The sequence below is a fragment of the Dendropsophus ebraccatus genome, chromosome 7 (assembly GCF_027789765.1).
Source record: "Dendropsophus ebraccatus isolate aDenEbr1 chromosome 7, aDenEbr1.pat, whole genome shotgun sequence".
NCBI classification, from domain to species: Eukaryota; Metazoa; Chordata; class Amphibia; order Anura; family Hylidae; genus Dendropsophus; species Dendropsophus ebraccatus.
Window position 1 is genome coordinate 132,158,436 of NC_091460.1, and position 16,800 is coordinate 132,175,235.

At 41.7% G+C, this 16,800-nt stretch overlaps 1 protein-coding gene across 1 annotated transcript in view; it reads right to left on the reverse strand.

The window, feature by feature from the left end:
* Positions 1 to 1,733: 1,733 nt before the first annotated feature.
* The window catches only part of ELOVL6 (ELOVL fatty acid elongase 6), a 56,109-nt gene continuing 41,042 nt past the window's right edge, over positions 1,734 to 16,800 (reverse strand). Inside the window, exons 2-4 of the mRNA XM_069976814.1 lie at positions 10,832 to 10,963; positions 7,369 to 7,520; positions 1,734 to 2,754 (exon numbers count right to left, since the gene is read on the reverse strand). Of these exons, the coding sequence (XP_069832915.1) occupies positions 2,330 to 2,754; positions 7,369 to 7,520; positions 10,832 to 10,963 (709 nt within the window). The 3' untranslated portion in view covers positions 1,734 to 2,329. The remainder of the gene's footprint in view (positions 2,755 to 7,368; positions 7,521 to 10,831; positions 10,964 to 16,800) is intronic.

The following is a 16,800-nucleotide window of genomic DNA, read 5'->3' on the forward strand; positions in this document are numbered from 1 at the left end:
ATGATGTTTTCTGACAACGGCCATTCTGTGACCCTGCCCGGGTCACGGAACGGCCGGTGTCATACAACGTGTGAACATAGATTAAAAGGAATCATGTCTTTAGAAAAAACACTACCAAAATCCTTTTAACATAAATGTAAACTTTATTGTTTGTTACAATAGTGAACTGCAAGTTCTCCTCTTCATTCTGAACGAGCATTCTGACAAAATGCATCATAACATTACGCCTTTTATTTTATTTTTTTTCCATTTCTTTCCCCTAAATGAGACACTATATCGCCTCTGCCATTTCTACCAGGAAACTAAAAAAAAAAAAAATAATAATAATAATAATTATAATAATAAAATAAAAAAATAAAATAAAATAAGCAGCATGGATGGCAGCACCATTAAAGCTAAATTAAAAAAAAAAAAATCCCTTGTGTTGCACTTCTGGAAATTAAAGACGCCGTTGAAGTAGCTAGGAAATGTGCTTCTATATACCACAGGGTAGTACTATGATGACTGCATGTTTCCTACAGGTTTGCACTTCCAGTATAGCTTACTCTACTGTGATGCATGACCGCAGCCTCTAATCCCCTCTTGACTAATTGGCTAATATATTAAACTATCTAATACAATTAAGACTACATTAAAACATTTAACATCAAGTTACATTAAGTGCTTCTTTGAAATACTAGGAAATCGTACACATATTTGGCTTCTCTGGACTTTGTTATAACAGACAGAACACTTTATGATCTGAATATTATGGCTTTACAACAACATGAGCCCTCGCTTCCATACCCGGGTATACTGGTACCCCTATGCATGTTGGCCTGCTTTCAATACAAGTGGACATAGAAAAATACAGGAGACTGAAGGTAAGACGAGTCCCTTGGATTACGGTGTGAGACTGTTAAAGGATTGTTAATCCCTTTATGGGTTGAGTTTTTTAAAAAAAAAAAACATTAGGTTGTAGCAAAGATCTTGTGTGTTGTATTCTCGATGTGTACCAGTAGAGGGCACTTTAATCGTTTCTGTACTGCTTGAGAAGCAAATACAAAAAGCACAGTGTTACCGAACTCACACACTCACACAGCCCTGCAGTAGTAATCTGACAGTTCAGAAAAAATAGAAAACACGACTGGATTTCGTCTTTTTTAGATAGACCTGCGTATAAACCAGGCATTTCTAAGCAGATTTTTCTCTCTACCCCTTCTAAGCAAACACTTGTGATGTAGTCCACACGTAGTTCCACAGAGACTGATGATGAGGCTTTGATATGTGTACTCTCCATGTCAGCCGTCCGTACCAAGCAGCTGTACGAGTCCGATGTCAGATCGGCGCCAGACCCCCAAGATCTGTGCGGCGGATATGTCCAACAATTGAAGTCTAGTATTAATCCTGTAGCAACCATCTTGGGCAAGTGGTTTGTTTGCATATTAATAAGAACTGCAGCTGCACACGATACACAACATTGGGCAGGCGTCCCAAAGGTTCAGTTTAGTTTGCTTTTTTAACTCGTCCACCAATATATTAAAAAGGATACTCTGGCAAAAATCAGAAAGTTGTATAGATTTGTAATTTACTTCTATTTAAAAATCTCAAATCGTCCTATACTAATCAGCTGCTGTATGTCCTGCAGGAAGTGGTATATTCTTACCAGTCTGACACAGAGCTCTCTGCTGACACCTATGTCTGAGACAGGAACTGTCCAGAGCTAGATTTTGTGAATTTGCTACTGGCTCTGGACAGTCCCTGACATGGACAGTGGTGGCAGCAGAGAGCACTGTGTCAGACTGCAAAGAAATCACCACTTCCTGCAGGACATACAGCAGCTGATAAGTATGGGAAGACATGAGATTTTACAAATCTCTATAACTTCCTGAAACCAGTTGATTTGAAAGAAAAAGATTTTCACTGGAGTACCCCTTTAATTCTAAAGCAAAAAATCATCTTCTATTCTACGTTACATAGGCTCTTTCTCACTCTCACATGGCGGTGCAAGAAATAACCACTCTATGCAGATAACTTGTTTAGGGCAGTAGTAAAAACAGAGGCTATAATGGAATAATCCATCCTATTTCTCCCATGTGACCTGTACTTCTGGGTTGATTTCCCATGGTTCCTTGGATTACCTGTAGTGCAGAATGCACAAATCAGCTTCATTATTAAATATATTCGAATAGATTTGTTTTTTGTCTCTAGGATCTAAGTGCTTGAGATATGGTTTTCTTTGTGCCTTTGAATTATTTGCTTACTCCCAATTCAGTTTTCTTTGTGTGTTGTTTTTTTTTCTAGAATTTTTTGATGACCCTGAGGTATGACTTGGCATTAGGTTCCACGGTTATTCAGCCTTGGCAGTTTTCCTGGTTTTGGTGATATAGGCTTCGAAGAAGAAGTGACAGAAGAGCACAAAGTAGCTGAGGTACATGATGGAGGACCACACAATGTTGTGTACGTGGGATGGACACTGTCCTTGCTGCATCCATGAGAAGACCAGATAATTCACCACACAGCCAATGACCATTTGGGTGATCTGCGATAACGTGATCAGCATGGCGAACTTACGCGATACCCTAAAGCCCGCTGCACGCAAGGCATAGTATGAATACATTACGGCGTGTACTCCGTAGTTCATGGTCATAAACCAACCTCCACCGGCCACCATGTCCTTGTACGAGTACCATGAATAAAGTAATACTGTTATATGGTGATACCAATGAAGAAAGATGAGCTTCTGTTTTCTAAGGATAATGAAAATTGTATCTCCTGGGAAGAAATAAAGCAGAAATACAAGAAATAGGGTGTTAGCATACGAACGTGAAGGTATGTAAACCTATTACAACCAAATTATTTATGTATATATATATATATATATATATATATATATATGAGTATGTCTAGTAGATAGGATTCTTTGGAATTCATAAAAATAGGCAAGAGCATATATATGGGGGAGATTTATCAAGTTGTGGTAAAGTGAAACTGGCTCAGTTGCCCCTAGCAACCAATCAGATTCCACTTTGCTTTCCTCACAGACTCTTTGGAAAATGAAAGGTGGAATCTGATTGGTTGCTAGGGGCAACTGAGCCAGTTTCACTTTACACCATGTTTGATAAATCTCCCCCTGTGTGTTTTGCGATTGATACCCAAACTTGTCAATACGTTTTCTGGAAGATGGTCTACAGCAGGGGTAGGAAACCTTGGCTCTCTGGCTGTTGGAAAACTACATCTCCCATCCACTCCTGTCCAGGCCTGATGGGAGTTGTAGTTTTGCAACAGCTGGAGAGCCAAGGTTCCCTACCCCTGGCCTAAGGTGTATCCTGGAGTCACAGTACTACAATCATTTACAGCTATTTCTATGAAATATTAAGCATTATTGACATATACACTAATGGTCAACGTCCAGGGAGTATTACGTTGCAGTATATAGATATCCTACATGTAGCTTCTATTTCTCTAATTGAACTTTCCAAAGGATGCCTTCAAATCTGGACGGACTATTATCTTATAGTGAAGTCCATCAGGTTTTCACCATGGTTTTGTTATTTTTTTGGACGTGAAGTATAAGGCTATGTTCACATTACGTAAGAGACCGGCCGTTCCGTGACCCGGCCGGGACACGGAACGGCCGGTCTCTGCAAAGATCATCATGGCCGGTAATGCAGTACCGGCTGAATGATCTTTTCGGCCGCAGGGTTCTGATGCGTTCATCAGAACTCTCATAGCACACAATGAAGCAAGCGGCTGGAGCCGCTCACTTCATTGTGTGAACTGACAGGGTTTCTACGGCTGCTATTCACTGAGTTGCGGCCGCAGAAAACTGACATGTCAGTTCTTTGCGGCACCGCATTGGATCCCGGCTGGAGAGTATACTATGAGTATACGCTCCGGCCGGGATCCCATAGAAGAATAGGCAGTGTTCGACACCGTACACAGTATGGCCGTTGTTGTCGATGGCAACAACGGCCGTACTTTTACGCTGTGTGAACATAGTCTAAAACTGCAGACTATCAAAGATATTGGAAGCTCCTGATGGAGAGAAGACAATGCACAATGGCATTTCTGGGATTCATAATGTTACACAGAAACCTTTTTTTTTAACCACCACCCGGTTCCCCCACACGGAGCTAGTCTATCCCCGAGCACTGGCCCGGCCTGAAGCACTGGATGTTGGCCTGCCGCCCACTAGCCCCCCCCGACAAAACCTCCTCCCCTCTCTGATACCGATCCATTGATTCTAATGGAGCCGCGTCACAAAGGGAAGGGGAGATCATCACACCAGGGGCCGGCGGGCCAACCTCCAGTGCTTCAGGCTGGGTTGGTGCTCGGGAATAGACCATCGCCGTGCACGGGAATTGGGCTGTGGTTTAAAAAGAAGGGTCACGCCATCGGCATCCCTGTGCCAGCGCCGATCTGTTAACATAAAAAAAACCAAAATCCCAGAAATCAATAGTACAGGCGATTTTAAGAAACTTTGTTATTGTGTTTATTAGCTGAAAAATGCATTTTTATGAAAAAGCAGTTTGAAGCTCTCCCCCCTGTCTTTATGGTCTTCTATGGATAGGGGAGGGGTGGAGGGAGATGAGGCACCAAAGCAGGACAACAAAGAGTTAATTTACAGCTATATCACCGAGCTATCTCCTCTGACAACAGCACTGACCTCTCTGACCTCTGAATACCGGCTTTCACACAGCTCCCACTGTGTAATCCTTTGTTCTCTGCTGGCAACTAATCTCCCTCCTCCCCTCTCCATAGATTACACAGGGCCCGACTGATGTAAAAGAGTTAAGATTTCCTGATAATGAGCAGTGGATGAGAGTGGGGGGAGGGGGGACCTGAGGAAAGTCTTTTTTGAATGCAGATATTGACATATTTGCCTAATAAACCCTATTACAAAGTTTTTTTTAAAAATTACCTCTACTACTGATTTCTGCCAAAAAACTACAGTGACACTTTAAAGTTGTGAAACTACTAAGATCATCAACATACTAATATCTGTATCTGGGACAGTAAAAGTATACAGGTATGGTAAAAGTATACAGGTATTATACAGGACCCCTATGAAGACTTATAACTGAAGCTAATAATGACATACACACTCAGTACATGAAGCCTTGTTTACATAGAACACTGTTCGCTATGAAGTGCTCCAAGGTAGATTCAAGTCAGCGGAAGGTTTAAGCGGAGATTAAGTCATTTACAGCTTATAAAAGAACAGAGAATGATTTGTCAGCATTATGACTGACATAATACAACCTCTAAGTGTTCTTGTGACAGTCTATGTACTTGTATACTACTCACTTCACTCACTATTACATATGCACAGGGTGAATAAGGAAAAACCTTACTGCTGTACTGATTTAAAGGCAGAAGATCAGGAGGACTTTTCATGTCAGGTCATATTATACACCTAATAGCCCGGTTACTGGAAGATGTGCAAGCTCTACCGGACATGCATGTCCTGCTTATTACATTTCCTGTCTATTAGAATGGTCTTTCTAAATATATAGAGTTTACTCATAGCCACAGACCTAGTGAATGTAATTATACAGCAATACAGTCTGCGGATTAAAGGGGTAGTTAACAAAAAAAAAAAAAAATCTTTCAAATCAACTGGTGACAGAAAGTGCCAGAGATGTATAACTTATGTATATTAAAAAATCCTAAGTCTTCCAGTACTTATTGGCTGCTGTATGTCCTGCAGGAAGTGTTATTCTTTACAGTCTGGAGAGAAAGAGAGGTTTTCTATGGAGATATGCTACTGCTCTGGACAGTTCCTGACACGGACAAAAGGTGGCAGCAGAGAGCGCTGTGTCAGATTGGAAACAATATACCACTTTCTGCAGGACATACAGCAGCTGATAAGTACTAAAACACTTGAATTTTTCTTTTATAGTAAATTACAAATCTCTGACACTTTCTGGCACTAGTCGATTTGAAAGATTTTTATTTATTTTTATTTTTTTGTGAACTACCCCTTTTAAGCATTTCATTACTGAAGGCCTTACATATTGCAATTTACTCACAATACATATAGAACAAACAACACTTTATACATTCCACCAACATGGTCAGTTGCTAAAGAAATCTGCTGTAAAGCAGTAGATAGGTCACACACAAATACTTCAGGGTATTTCTAAAAAAAAAAAAAATTACCACCTGGTGGTCGAGCTCCATATAATTTTGTTCTCCCAGTAGTCTGACCCCACTAAGGAGGATCCTAATTTTAGTGCTACCTTTCCTGATCCTGATAACATGCTGTTTGTCTAGATTTTGTTTAAACCATTTTCAAAGAGACATGAAAATGCTTGTTTTATTAATATGACTACCCTGTTTCCCCGAAAATAAGACATCCCCTGACAATAAGACCTAGTAGAGGTTTTGCTGAATTGCTAAATATAAGGCCTCCCCTGAAAGTAAAACCTAGCAAAGTTTTTATTTGGAAGCATGCCCGGCGAACAGAACACCAGGGCATGCAGCTGTGATTCTTTTTAGCCTGCCACCGTCTGTAGCAGAGCAGCTGCATGCAGGACATGAAGACTGCCACCTACTGCCAACCCCTGATGTTCCCTTCCGCAGATGTCACTTGTAAATATGCATGCAACGCATTAAGAGGCCTGTCGCCTGCCAACATCCCCGTTGTCCCCTACTGCCAAATGTAGAGCTGCACACAGTCTGCTGAATACTGTCGCCTGTTGCCTTACTGTACGCTGTCCCTGCTGTGCTGTACAAGTGTACTAGGGTGAGCATCCCCTGGTGGCTGAAAGCTGCCATACTGTAAGCTCTGTCCCTGCTGTGCTGTACGAGTGTGCAGTGGTGAGCCCGCCCCCCCCTTCTTTGTGGAAAAATAAGACATCCCTGAAAAAAAGACCTAGCGCATCTTTGGGAGCAAAAACTGATATAAGACACTGTCTTATTTTCGGGGAAACACGATAGTTGCATGGAGAAATAACACACCCACTTAAAGCGGGAACAGCTGTGCATTCTGGGAGAGACCTGCAAACACACAAAGCAAGCAGATTTCAGAGTTTTTAGACTTAGGACAGACAGTAAACAACGTTACATCCATCTGCAGTATTTTTTTAATTTTTTTGTTACCTGACATCAGCATACCTCTTAAATCTAATTTACCCATCAAACCTGATGGATCTTATGTATATCAGATCCATACCCAGAGACCAGCGGACTCCACCGACTTTTGCCAGCAAAAACGTTGCACTATTCCAGGTGTGAAGTGTGGCAGAAACGCAAATGCGGACAATGCTTTGGCCTCATTTGTTTTCCCAGAAAGCAGGCGATGATAGACAAAGGGAAATTTTTTAAAAAATTCCACAGAAAATTAGGCAAATTCCAAAGATAAAAATTCTGCCAGTTTCTTACCCAACTCAGGAGCTTTGCTGAGTACAAATGCGTAGGCCCAGAATTTGCTGACTGGTCCATAATAGAAACTCTGGTCACAAACTGACTGTTTAAGTCCTTTGGTCATCAAAATGTACAACATGTAAGCCCCTGTGCGGACAGCACCAAAAATACTGAAGAAAAAAAAAAAAGGATTAGCATCTATAGATTGAGTATACCTGTGATTATCAACAACCTTTACTCCTTAACTATCAGGGGAGAAATATCCTACTTGGCTATGTTCACACAACATTTTTTTGGGCCGTTTCATTGCTGTTTTTTTTGGACGGACGTCATTTTGTCACCAGAAAGACAGTCGTCCAAAAAACAGCAACGAAACAAAGAGGTTGTGTGAACATAGGGGGAGATTTATCAAACATGGTGTACAGTGAAACTGTCTGAGTTTCCCCTAGCAACCAATCAGATTCCACCTTTCATTTTCCAAAGAGTCTGTGGGGAATGAAAGGTGGAATCTGATTGGTTGCTAGGGGCAACTGAGCCTGTATCACTTTACAACATGTTTGATAAATCTCCCCCATAGCCCATGAGTGGAACAGAAATTCCTTGCCATATTTTAGAAAGTTAGAACCTAGTGCGCGAATACATGACATAAGGAGATCAAATGAACATGAAGCAAAAGATAAGACCGACATCTAACATGTCAGTCTTAAAGGGGTTTGCTACTTTATGGTAAAATTCTTTGAGTAAGTGTACACACTGCACTTACGGACAGCAGAGCCTCATAGAGCTAAAATCAGACTCCCCTCCTCCAGGCTGGGCTGTCCTGCTCTGTGGTGATTCTGTCCATAAGATGGCCGATATGGAGGAGCATGTGACTCTGCCCCGCCCCATGTGTCCTCCATAGGCATATACAGGCTCAGTGTTGGACACTTAGGGGCAGGGCAGAGTCACAAGCTCCTTCATGTCAGCCATCTTATGGACAGAATCAACACAAAGCAGGACAGCACAGCATGGAGGAGGGGGGTCTGATATTAGCTCTATGAGGTACACAGGGAGCTGCTGTCAGTATATACAGTGAGTACACTTACTAATACCGTACACTGACCTATTTTACTATAAAGTGGCCAACCCCTTTAAAAAATCCTCCAACAGCACAAGGGCACACTGCATTTATGTAGAGGTCAATGCCTTATTGCCTCTACATAAATGCCAGCACAACTGAGCTGCCCATGTGTCCTCAATGAAATCTATCACTCACTGTGATAAATGTGGCACATGCACACTGCTCGTACTACTACTTTGGGCTGCATGCAGCGTACCCTAATAATTTCAACAAGACAATTACATGTACTATTACACCTATTTTTATAGCTCAGTGTTATGCCGCTCCTCTGTTATTCTTTCTAGAAATGTATGACTCAATAACCAACTGGGTGTTACCAATTGGGGGGGCGTGTCTCTACACTGACTGACCTTATCCAATCAGACAGTGCCAGACACTCCCCCAACTGGTACCGCCCAGTTGGTTAATGAGTCATTTATTTCTAGAAAGAATAATAGGAACGGCGCATCATGGAACGGAGTAGTGACAGGTTCCTTTTAAAAGCCCCTACATAGGAGAGGCCAAGCACAAAGAAGTTGGCCAAATTGTAGTAGAACAAGCTAAGGCTGTGTTCACACACCGTCAAAATGACAGTTGTTTCTATTCAATGATTGTCATTCACCAACAAGTATTGTATTTTTTGTATACTAACAGTTGTTGTTATATAGCAGGGGGAATGGGGAACCTTGGCCCTCCAGCTGTAGCAAAACTACAACTCCCATCAAGCCTGGACAGCCAAAGCTTTAGTATGATAATAGTTGTAGTTTTGAAACAGCTGAGCTAAGTTTTCCTACAAAGTAAGATATTAGCGATATTTGTTGGTAAATGATGGCTGTCCAATAAAAATGGCCGACATTTTGACAGTGTGAATATAGCCTGAAAGTGCAAAAAATTTTAAGAAATTTAACTTACTAAATAACTTTTACTATCCACCTGCTGTTATCAGCTAGATAATAAAGTACTGTACTGTGTTATTAAAGCAGCCATGATCTATTCAGCACATCTCCTGTATGGGTGTATACATAGGATTTGCTGACCGATAGCACTGAAATGTCAGATGGATGAAGATACATGTTAAAGGGGTAGTTCACAATTTTTTTTCTTTTAAATCAACTGGTGTCATAGATTTGTAATTTACTTCTATTATACAAATCTCCAGTCTTCCAGTACTTATCAGTTACTGTATGTCCTGCAGGAAGTGGTGTATTCCCTCCAGTCTGCAGGGCAGTAGAGGTTTTCTATGGGGATTTGCTACTACTCTGGACAGTTCCTGACATGGACAGAGGTGGCAGCAGAGAGCACTGTGTCAGACTGATGACTGATATGTACTGGAAGACTTGAACATTTTTTATAGAAGTAAATTACAAATCTCTTGCACTTCCTGGTACCAGCTGATTTGAAAGAATTTTTTTTCGTGAACTACCCCTTTAATTGTTTACACATGGGGAGGCATGTTTGGTAGCTTCACACATACCGTATCGCAGCAGATTTAATCTAAATAACTGAACACAGCATCAAATCTGCTGCAGATCGTTTGAACACACCCTGAGGCTCTGTTCACACGGAGTAAAACTAGCAGAATGCTCCGCCGCGGAATCCCGCCAGCCTCGGTGTCATAATGACAGTCTATGGGAGGCGTGTGCGCCTCCTATCTCTGCGCCGAAGAATGAACAAGTCCATTCTTCAGCGCGGTGAGACGCGGAGAGAGGAGGCGCACAAGACTCCCATAGACTGTCATTATGACACCGAGGCTGGCGGGATTCCGCTGAGGAATACCACCACATTTACTCTGTGTGAACGGAGCCTTAGGGTGCTCCACATGTAAAGGATCCGCAGTAGATTTGATGCTGTGTTTATTTATTTAGATCAAATGCGGATCCGCACCATGAAATCCGCTGTGATACGGTATGTGTGAAGCTACCCTAAGGGTGTGTTCACACGTACAGGATCTGCAGCAGATTTGATGGCGCCGATTTGAAGCTCCAGATTCAAAGCAAATCAATTCTGGGCCATCAAATCTGCTGCGGATCTGCTGCATATTGTAATCTGCACCATCAAATCTGCTGCAGATCTGCTGCAGATCCTGTAGGTGTGAACGCACCATTAAAAAGTGTTTTCCAACCATATAACATTCTTCACCTATGTGATAGATGATAAATACTGCTGCTGGGTGCAGGGACTCAGATTTTGGATGGACTGGTCTGCTCCACCTCACTCGGTTTGTGCTCTGAGGAGGAAGGCAACAGATGGATAACACAGGCGACTTAAGTTACACTTCACTATACATTATGCACCTTCAGCACATTTTACTACAGCGCAGCCAAACGCTTTAATATTTAGAAAACTGAGCCAAATCTACAGTAGTTTATGTAAAAGTCCTACCTAAAAACTGCAAGGCTGAGAGACCACAAGACAAGGGGCTTCCGTAGCTCAAACTTTTCTCGTTGTTTCATCAGGTGCCGTCCACCAAATATAAAGGCAGCATACATAGCTGAAAATAGAAAGGACTTCTTCCTGAAATAGAAAATAAATAAAAAAATGTATAAAATTTTACCTGTCAGTTAGATAAAAAAAGAAGAAATACAAATATATATTTATATTGTATGGATAGTGACGCGCTAACAAGGGATCACACAGGACAATACTGCACACGACTGTCCCTTAGGATCCTATTAGACAAAGCGATTTTTAATGATTAGCGATTAAGGATAAATGATCGAGATTGCTTATCGTTAACCTGAAGTCGTTCAACATATTACACAGAACGATGGTTGTTAGTTACTACTATTGTTTACTCCATCTGATCACAGCAAAAGAAGGAACGATTTGGAATTACACTGAACAATTAGAGAACAAATTGTGGAATTACAGCGAACGACTAGTTAACGATTAACGATGATTTTAGGCTCAGATCTAAATGAACGATCAACGACACACAAACGATTTTTCGATTTTTGCCTGCAATAACATGGGCTGATTACTGTTTAAATTCGAACGATAATCGTCACGTGTGATAGGGCGCTAAAAGTGTCCCTGTTGTTGCAAAAAACTTTTAACATGTCATAGAGGTCTGTCAAAAGTTTGGATCGGTCCTGGTCTGGGTGTTCGGGAGAATGAACTGGGAGTTAGAAAAAACAGTCAGACTTATAATGGAGCCCTAATCTTTTTTCTAACTCACAGCGGAGAGTGGATGTGCTGCAGTGCGGTCCTCTCCCCGCTTTTTCTCCCGATTGGTAATAACGGAAGTCAATGGAAAATGGATCAAAACAGATGCACACAAATACATCAGTTTTTTTATGCATTTTTGCAAAACAGATGAAAAAAAACATAGTGTGAACTCAGCCTTAAACTCCCCCCAGCCTATAAAAATATATATAGTATATAGTATTTTACCCTAACATATACCAAATATTTGAGAATTCCCTTGCAATTATGAATTTAAATAATTGAATGTAGTCCTATAGAATATACAATTGGATTGTTATCTAGCTGGGTGAACAATGCTAATACAGGAGACTGCCTGACACAATCTCAAATTACAATCTAATCAGTAGGTAAAGGGATAACAAGGATCTGAACTGTAAAGATAAAACAAAGAAAGTACAAAATAATAAATAAAAAAAATTGTAGAATAAAAACTATAGAATACAATGGATAAGAAAAATTCCGAGCTGTAGCATAGGCCACTGGAAGGAAGCCGACATGACCCACATGTCAAGATGTGAAGTTTAAGCCTCTTTACTAAATATTCGCAGTGTCAGTTTCTTGGCAGTTCTCCTTGTGCAGCCGATTAGACACTTGGCAATAAGCGTGAGCCAAGTAGACTGCCAATAATGGCATTTGTAGAACTGATAACAGCTGTCTTCCCGGTTCATTAATAAAAGTGGAAAAGGAGCTACCAAGCCAGACAACACTTCAATGGTCACTGTCATTTCAAACAACTTTCCTTTGTTTCCTTTACCTATGTGATTCCTAACATTTTTTGTAACTCACTTCATTGCCCAAAAATGACTTCTTACACCAGAGAAACAGCTCTAAAGTCTTACGGCCCCTTCACTCGGCCACAGGCTGCTGCAAACAATCGCCAATCAGCGAGATCACCACTATTTGCAATGCCTTTACATGGCATGAGAGATCGAGCAGCCGGGCTGCACGAATGATCCATGTATCATTCGTGCAGTCATGGAAACTGACAGCGTGGATATACATTTATCCGTGGTGTCAGTTCCCAGATTATACAGCAGTACATACTTACCTAGTGTGCTGCTACTGTGATCCGGCATCCTCTTCTCCGGCTTTCATATCAAGCCGCAGTGTCTTCAGGCCCCGCCTCCTCCAGCTGTCAATCATTCTGGAGGAGGGGGCAGCCTGATGATGCAGCGGCTGGATGGGAGAGCTAAAGAAGAGGATGCCAGAGCACCATTTTATTTAGGTAACTTTGAGAAGGTTCATCATTACAGGACATAAGGCTACTCTGTAAATAACATAGTTCATTCTGTGCTGGCATGAGGCGGCATTAAAGCTACCCACACACAGGAGGTACACTGGCTAAACGCAATGATTTTGCAGGACCTTGCATATGGGGTTATCCTGTCAGCAAATTTAGGGACAGAACGGGCCTAATGGGCATAATGTTATTCAGACACTTCCTCCTCTTCTACTCCTGGACCAGTCAATCCTGTAAACGAGATCTGCCAGATTGGCGCTTGTTTATTGGGCCTATTACATGGCCCAATAATCGTTTAGCAAGGGCTGTGGGGACATCGTTAGCGATGTCCGTGCAGCCTTTGCCCAAACAATTTACATTACCTGTCAACATTCCTGGTCTCCTCTTGTCCTCTGCTTCTTCTCTGATCTTGCATACGGGAGCTTCAGAGCATACTTTCTGAGCTGACAGGCCGCTCAGTCAATCACTGGCTAGGACCAACATGGCCGGCGATTGACTGAGGTCACACAGGCTGCCCTGAAGTTGCAGCGCACAGGAACAGGAAGCAGGGGACAGGAGGAGACCGGGAACGTGGAGAGGTGATGTAAACTGTTAATTGAATCAGCAGCGGTCGGCTGTTTTGCTATTTCACGTAGCAATGTGCGGTCGGCGGCCGATGGTTTTAGATCTGGGCCTAAAAAAGATCAACTGCTGACAAACGTTTCATCGGTTGATTGTTGTCCCTATTACACAGAGCCGATCTGGCCGATTATCGCTCTGTGTAATAGGGCCCTTAGGCTCTGCTGGATCAGACTGCAGATCTCCTGTTCTGGGTTCATACTGGTGTAAGGCTGATAGGGCAACTGGTATACAAAAATAACATCAGGCATGGCAGCCCATTACAAAAACGAATCATCCTGCCATGCTTTGCTGGCTTAAACGGTGTATCCAGGATTAGCAAACTAGAACTTTCTTGCAAGAATAGCACCAGCCCTGTCCCCAGGCTGTGCGTGGTATTACAGTTCAGTGCCATTCACTTTAACGGAACTGAGCTGGAAAACAACACCCAAACTGAGGACAAGGGTGGTGCTGTTTCTGGAAGAAAGTGGCCAGGCTTTTGTCAGCCTGGAAAACCTCTTAAAGGGAACCTGTCCACCAGGGGTCAGCTGCAAAACCCACCCTTCCCCTGGATAAAGCGTCGGATACTTCCCTTTTCTGACGGTGATAATAATATATTATATTTTAGCGCTTTTTCAGCCATTTTTTACATCATCTGCAAAGGAGACTCCATACTAAGCCTCCTACACAGATGTCAGTATATCCTTGCTGGGTGAGAAGATACCTAATGTGAGTATCTGATTAATAATGGTGTGTCAGGGCATTTATATCAAAGGTAGTTTTCAAAAACTGGAGAACGGCCAATAGAAAAACCACAGTATTTAAATAATCAATCTTATTTACAAGCTGATCTGAGCGATGGAACAAACTCAAGAACCACAGATAAGGAATTAACCGAAGAAAAAGATTACTTCTCTGTTCTTAGAAAACTAAAAATATCCTACAACACAGGCCCAACTTCATCTTCATGGATGACAATGGTCCAGCTCACCGAGGTCACATCATCAGGCTATGTTCCCACTACGTAAGTTCCGTAGTAATCACGGCCATTATTGCTGATTTGCAACAACGGCCATGATTACTACAGAACTCATGTAGTGCTTCAGTTAAGGGAATCCTGGCACATAGGGGGAGATTTATCGAACATGGTGTAAAGTGAACCTGGCTCAGTTGCCCCTAGCAACCAATCAGATTCCACCTTTCATTTTCCAAAGAGTCTATGAGGAATGAAAGGTGGAATCTGATTGGTTGCTAGGGGCAACTGAGCCAGTTTCACTTTACACCATGTTTGATAAATCTCTCCCATAGTATATACTCCGGCTGGGATCCCTAGCGGCGCAGCAGAAAACTGACTGAAAAAAAAAAACAGTCAGTGCACACAATGGAGTGTGCGGCTCCGGCCGCACACTCCATTGTGTGCAGCGTGAAATTCGGATGCGGGCGCACACATTCAACAGCAGTGAAGATCATCCAGCCAGCACTGCAGTATTGGCCGGGATGATTTACGGATTTACGGAACGGCTGGTGTCAGAGAAGATCAACGGCCGGTGTCTTACTACGTGGAAACATGGCCTTAGGGAGCGGCTGCTGGGAACTGGGGCACCTCAAGTGAAATGGCCTGCACTTTCTCCAGACCAAACCTATGGGATCAGCTGAGTCCCTGTGTAGACCCTCATATCTCTGTACCTCAGAACCTCAATGACCCGAGGGCCACCCTTCAAGAAGTGTGGGATGCCATGCCTCAGCAGACAATAAGTCAACTTGAGAACAGCAGGAGACGTCGTTGTCAAGCTGTAATCGATGCTCAAGGGCACATGACAAGTTACTGGGACACTGACATTTTTGTTGGGGTATAATCAACAATGTTGTTGGCTTTTGTTTTAATAAATAGTTTGAGAGTCGGATACTATAACTTGTTATCTTGTAATTTTTTTTTAATTTTCTGACTTTTACTATTTTATTTCTAATTCCCAATGTTATGGGGGCTGCCATATTGCCTGGACTGTTCTTAACAGCATTTAGTGACATGCTTGACAGCAAGACCCATGGAAATAGACAACAATAGACAGACATTTTCCCCTTGAGATGAATGCAAAACATTACTAAGCGCACTCTGTGACCTTTGAAAAGTTAATTCCACAGTCTTGTATTGATGCTATCTACCTACTGGTGTCACATGATGCTGCAATGCTGTACAGTTTACTTTACAGTAGCCTCCTCTCATCACTACAGATGAAACAGAAAGTCTTAGCTTAGTTTCAGCCCTAGTGGTGAGAATGAAAACTGCAAGATCTCAGGATTATTTTATATTAAAGATAGAGAAACGAAAAATTAGAAAAAAAATGTCACCAAAAATTATTTAAAAATATGTTAAACATAAAAACATAAACTATAAGTTTTTCCGATTTTCTGATGGCACATTGTCTTTAAATGCCCTACTTTCATTTAAAGAGTCACTGTCCTATTTTTTTATTTTTGCAGAAATCAATAGTCCAGGCGATTTTAAGAAACTTTGTAATTGGGTTTATTAGGCAAATATGTCATTTTCTGAATTCAAAAAGACTTTTCCCAGGCCCCCCCCCCCTCTTTTCCATTCACTGAAAATTATTAGGGAGATTAGTCGGCAGCAGAGAGCAGAGAACAAAGGATTACACAGTGGGACCTGTGTGAAAGCCCCTATGAAGACGTCAGAGAGGTCAGTGCTGACTTAAGAGGAGATTTGTTGTCCTGTTTTGGTGTTTCATCTCCCTCCACCCCTCCCCTCTCCATAGAGAACAATGAAGACAGGGGGGAAAGCTTCGAACTGCTTTTTTATGGTAAAAACGCATTTTTCGGCTAATAAACCCAATTACAAAGTTTCTTAAAATCGCCTGTACTATTGATTTCTGAAAAAAAAAAATTAAACAACAGTGATACTTTAAATACTTTTACTTAAATGCCCTACTTTCAGGATATAAGATCACTGTAGCATGAACTTTTGACGTTTTCCATAAATTTCACCCGCAAACCAAACATCCCTAACTTTTTGTGAGTAGTGCATATCTAGATATACATAAATTAAGGTGCTTTTACTGCTCTCATAGCAGTATCTTATGTTTATAACACTTTATGTACGTTAAAGATGTGTAAATGTAATGCAGGAACATATATTCCTATAAAAAATTCAGCTGTGATACCTTGCACAGATAAGGCAGAGAACAAGATATGCCAGAATGTTAATGTATTTGTAGTTTATTTGTAATGTAAATGTGGTTCAGCTGGTGTATACAGGAGCCATGGAAGCTTCCAGTACACCTACTCAAAGGAA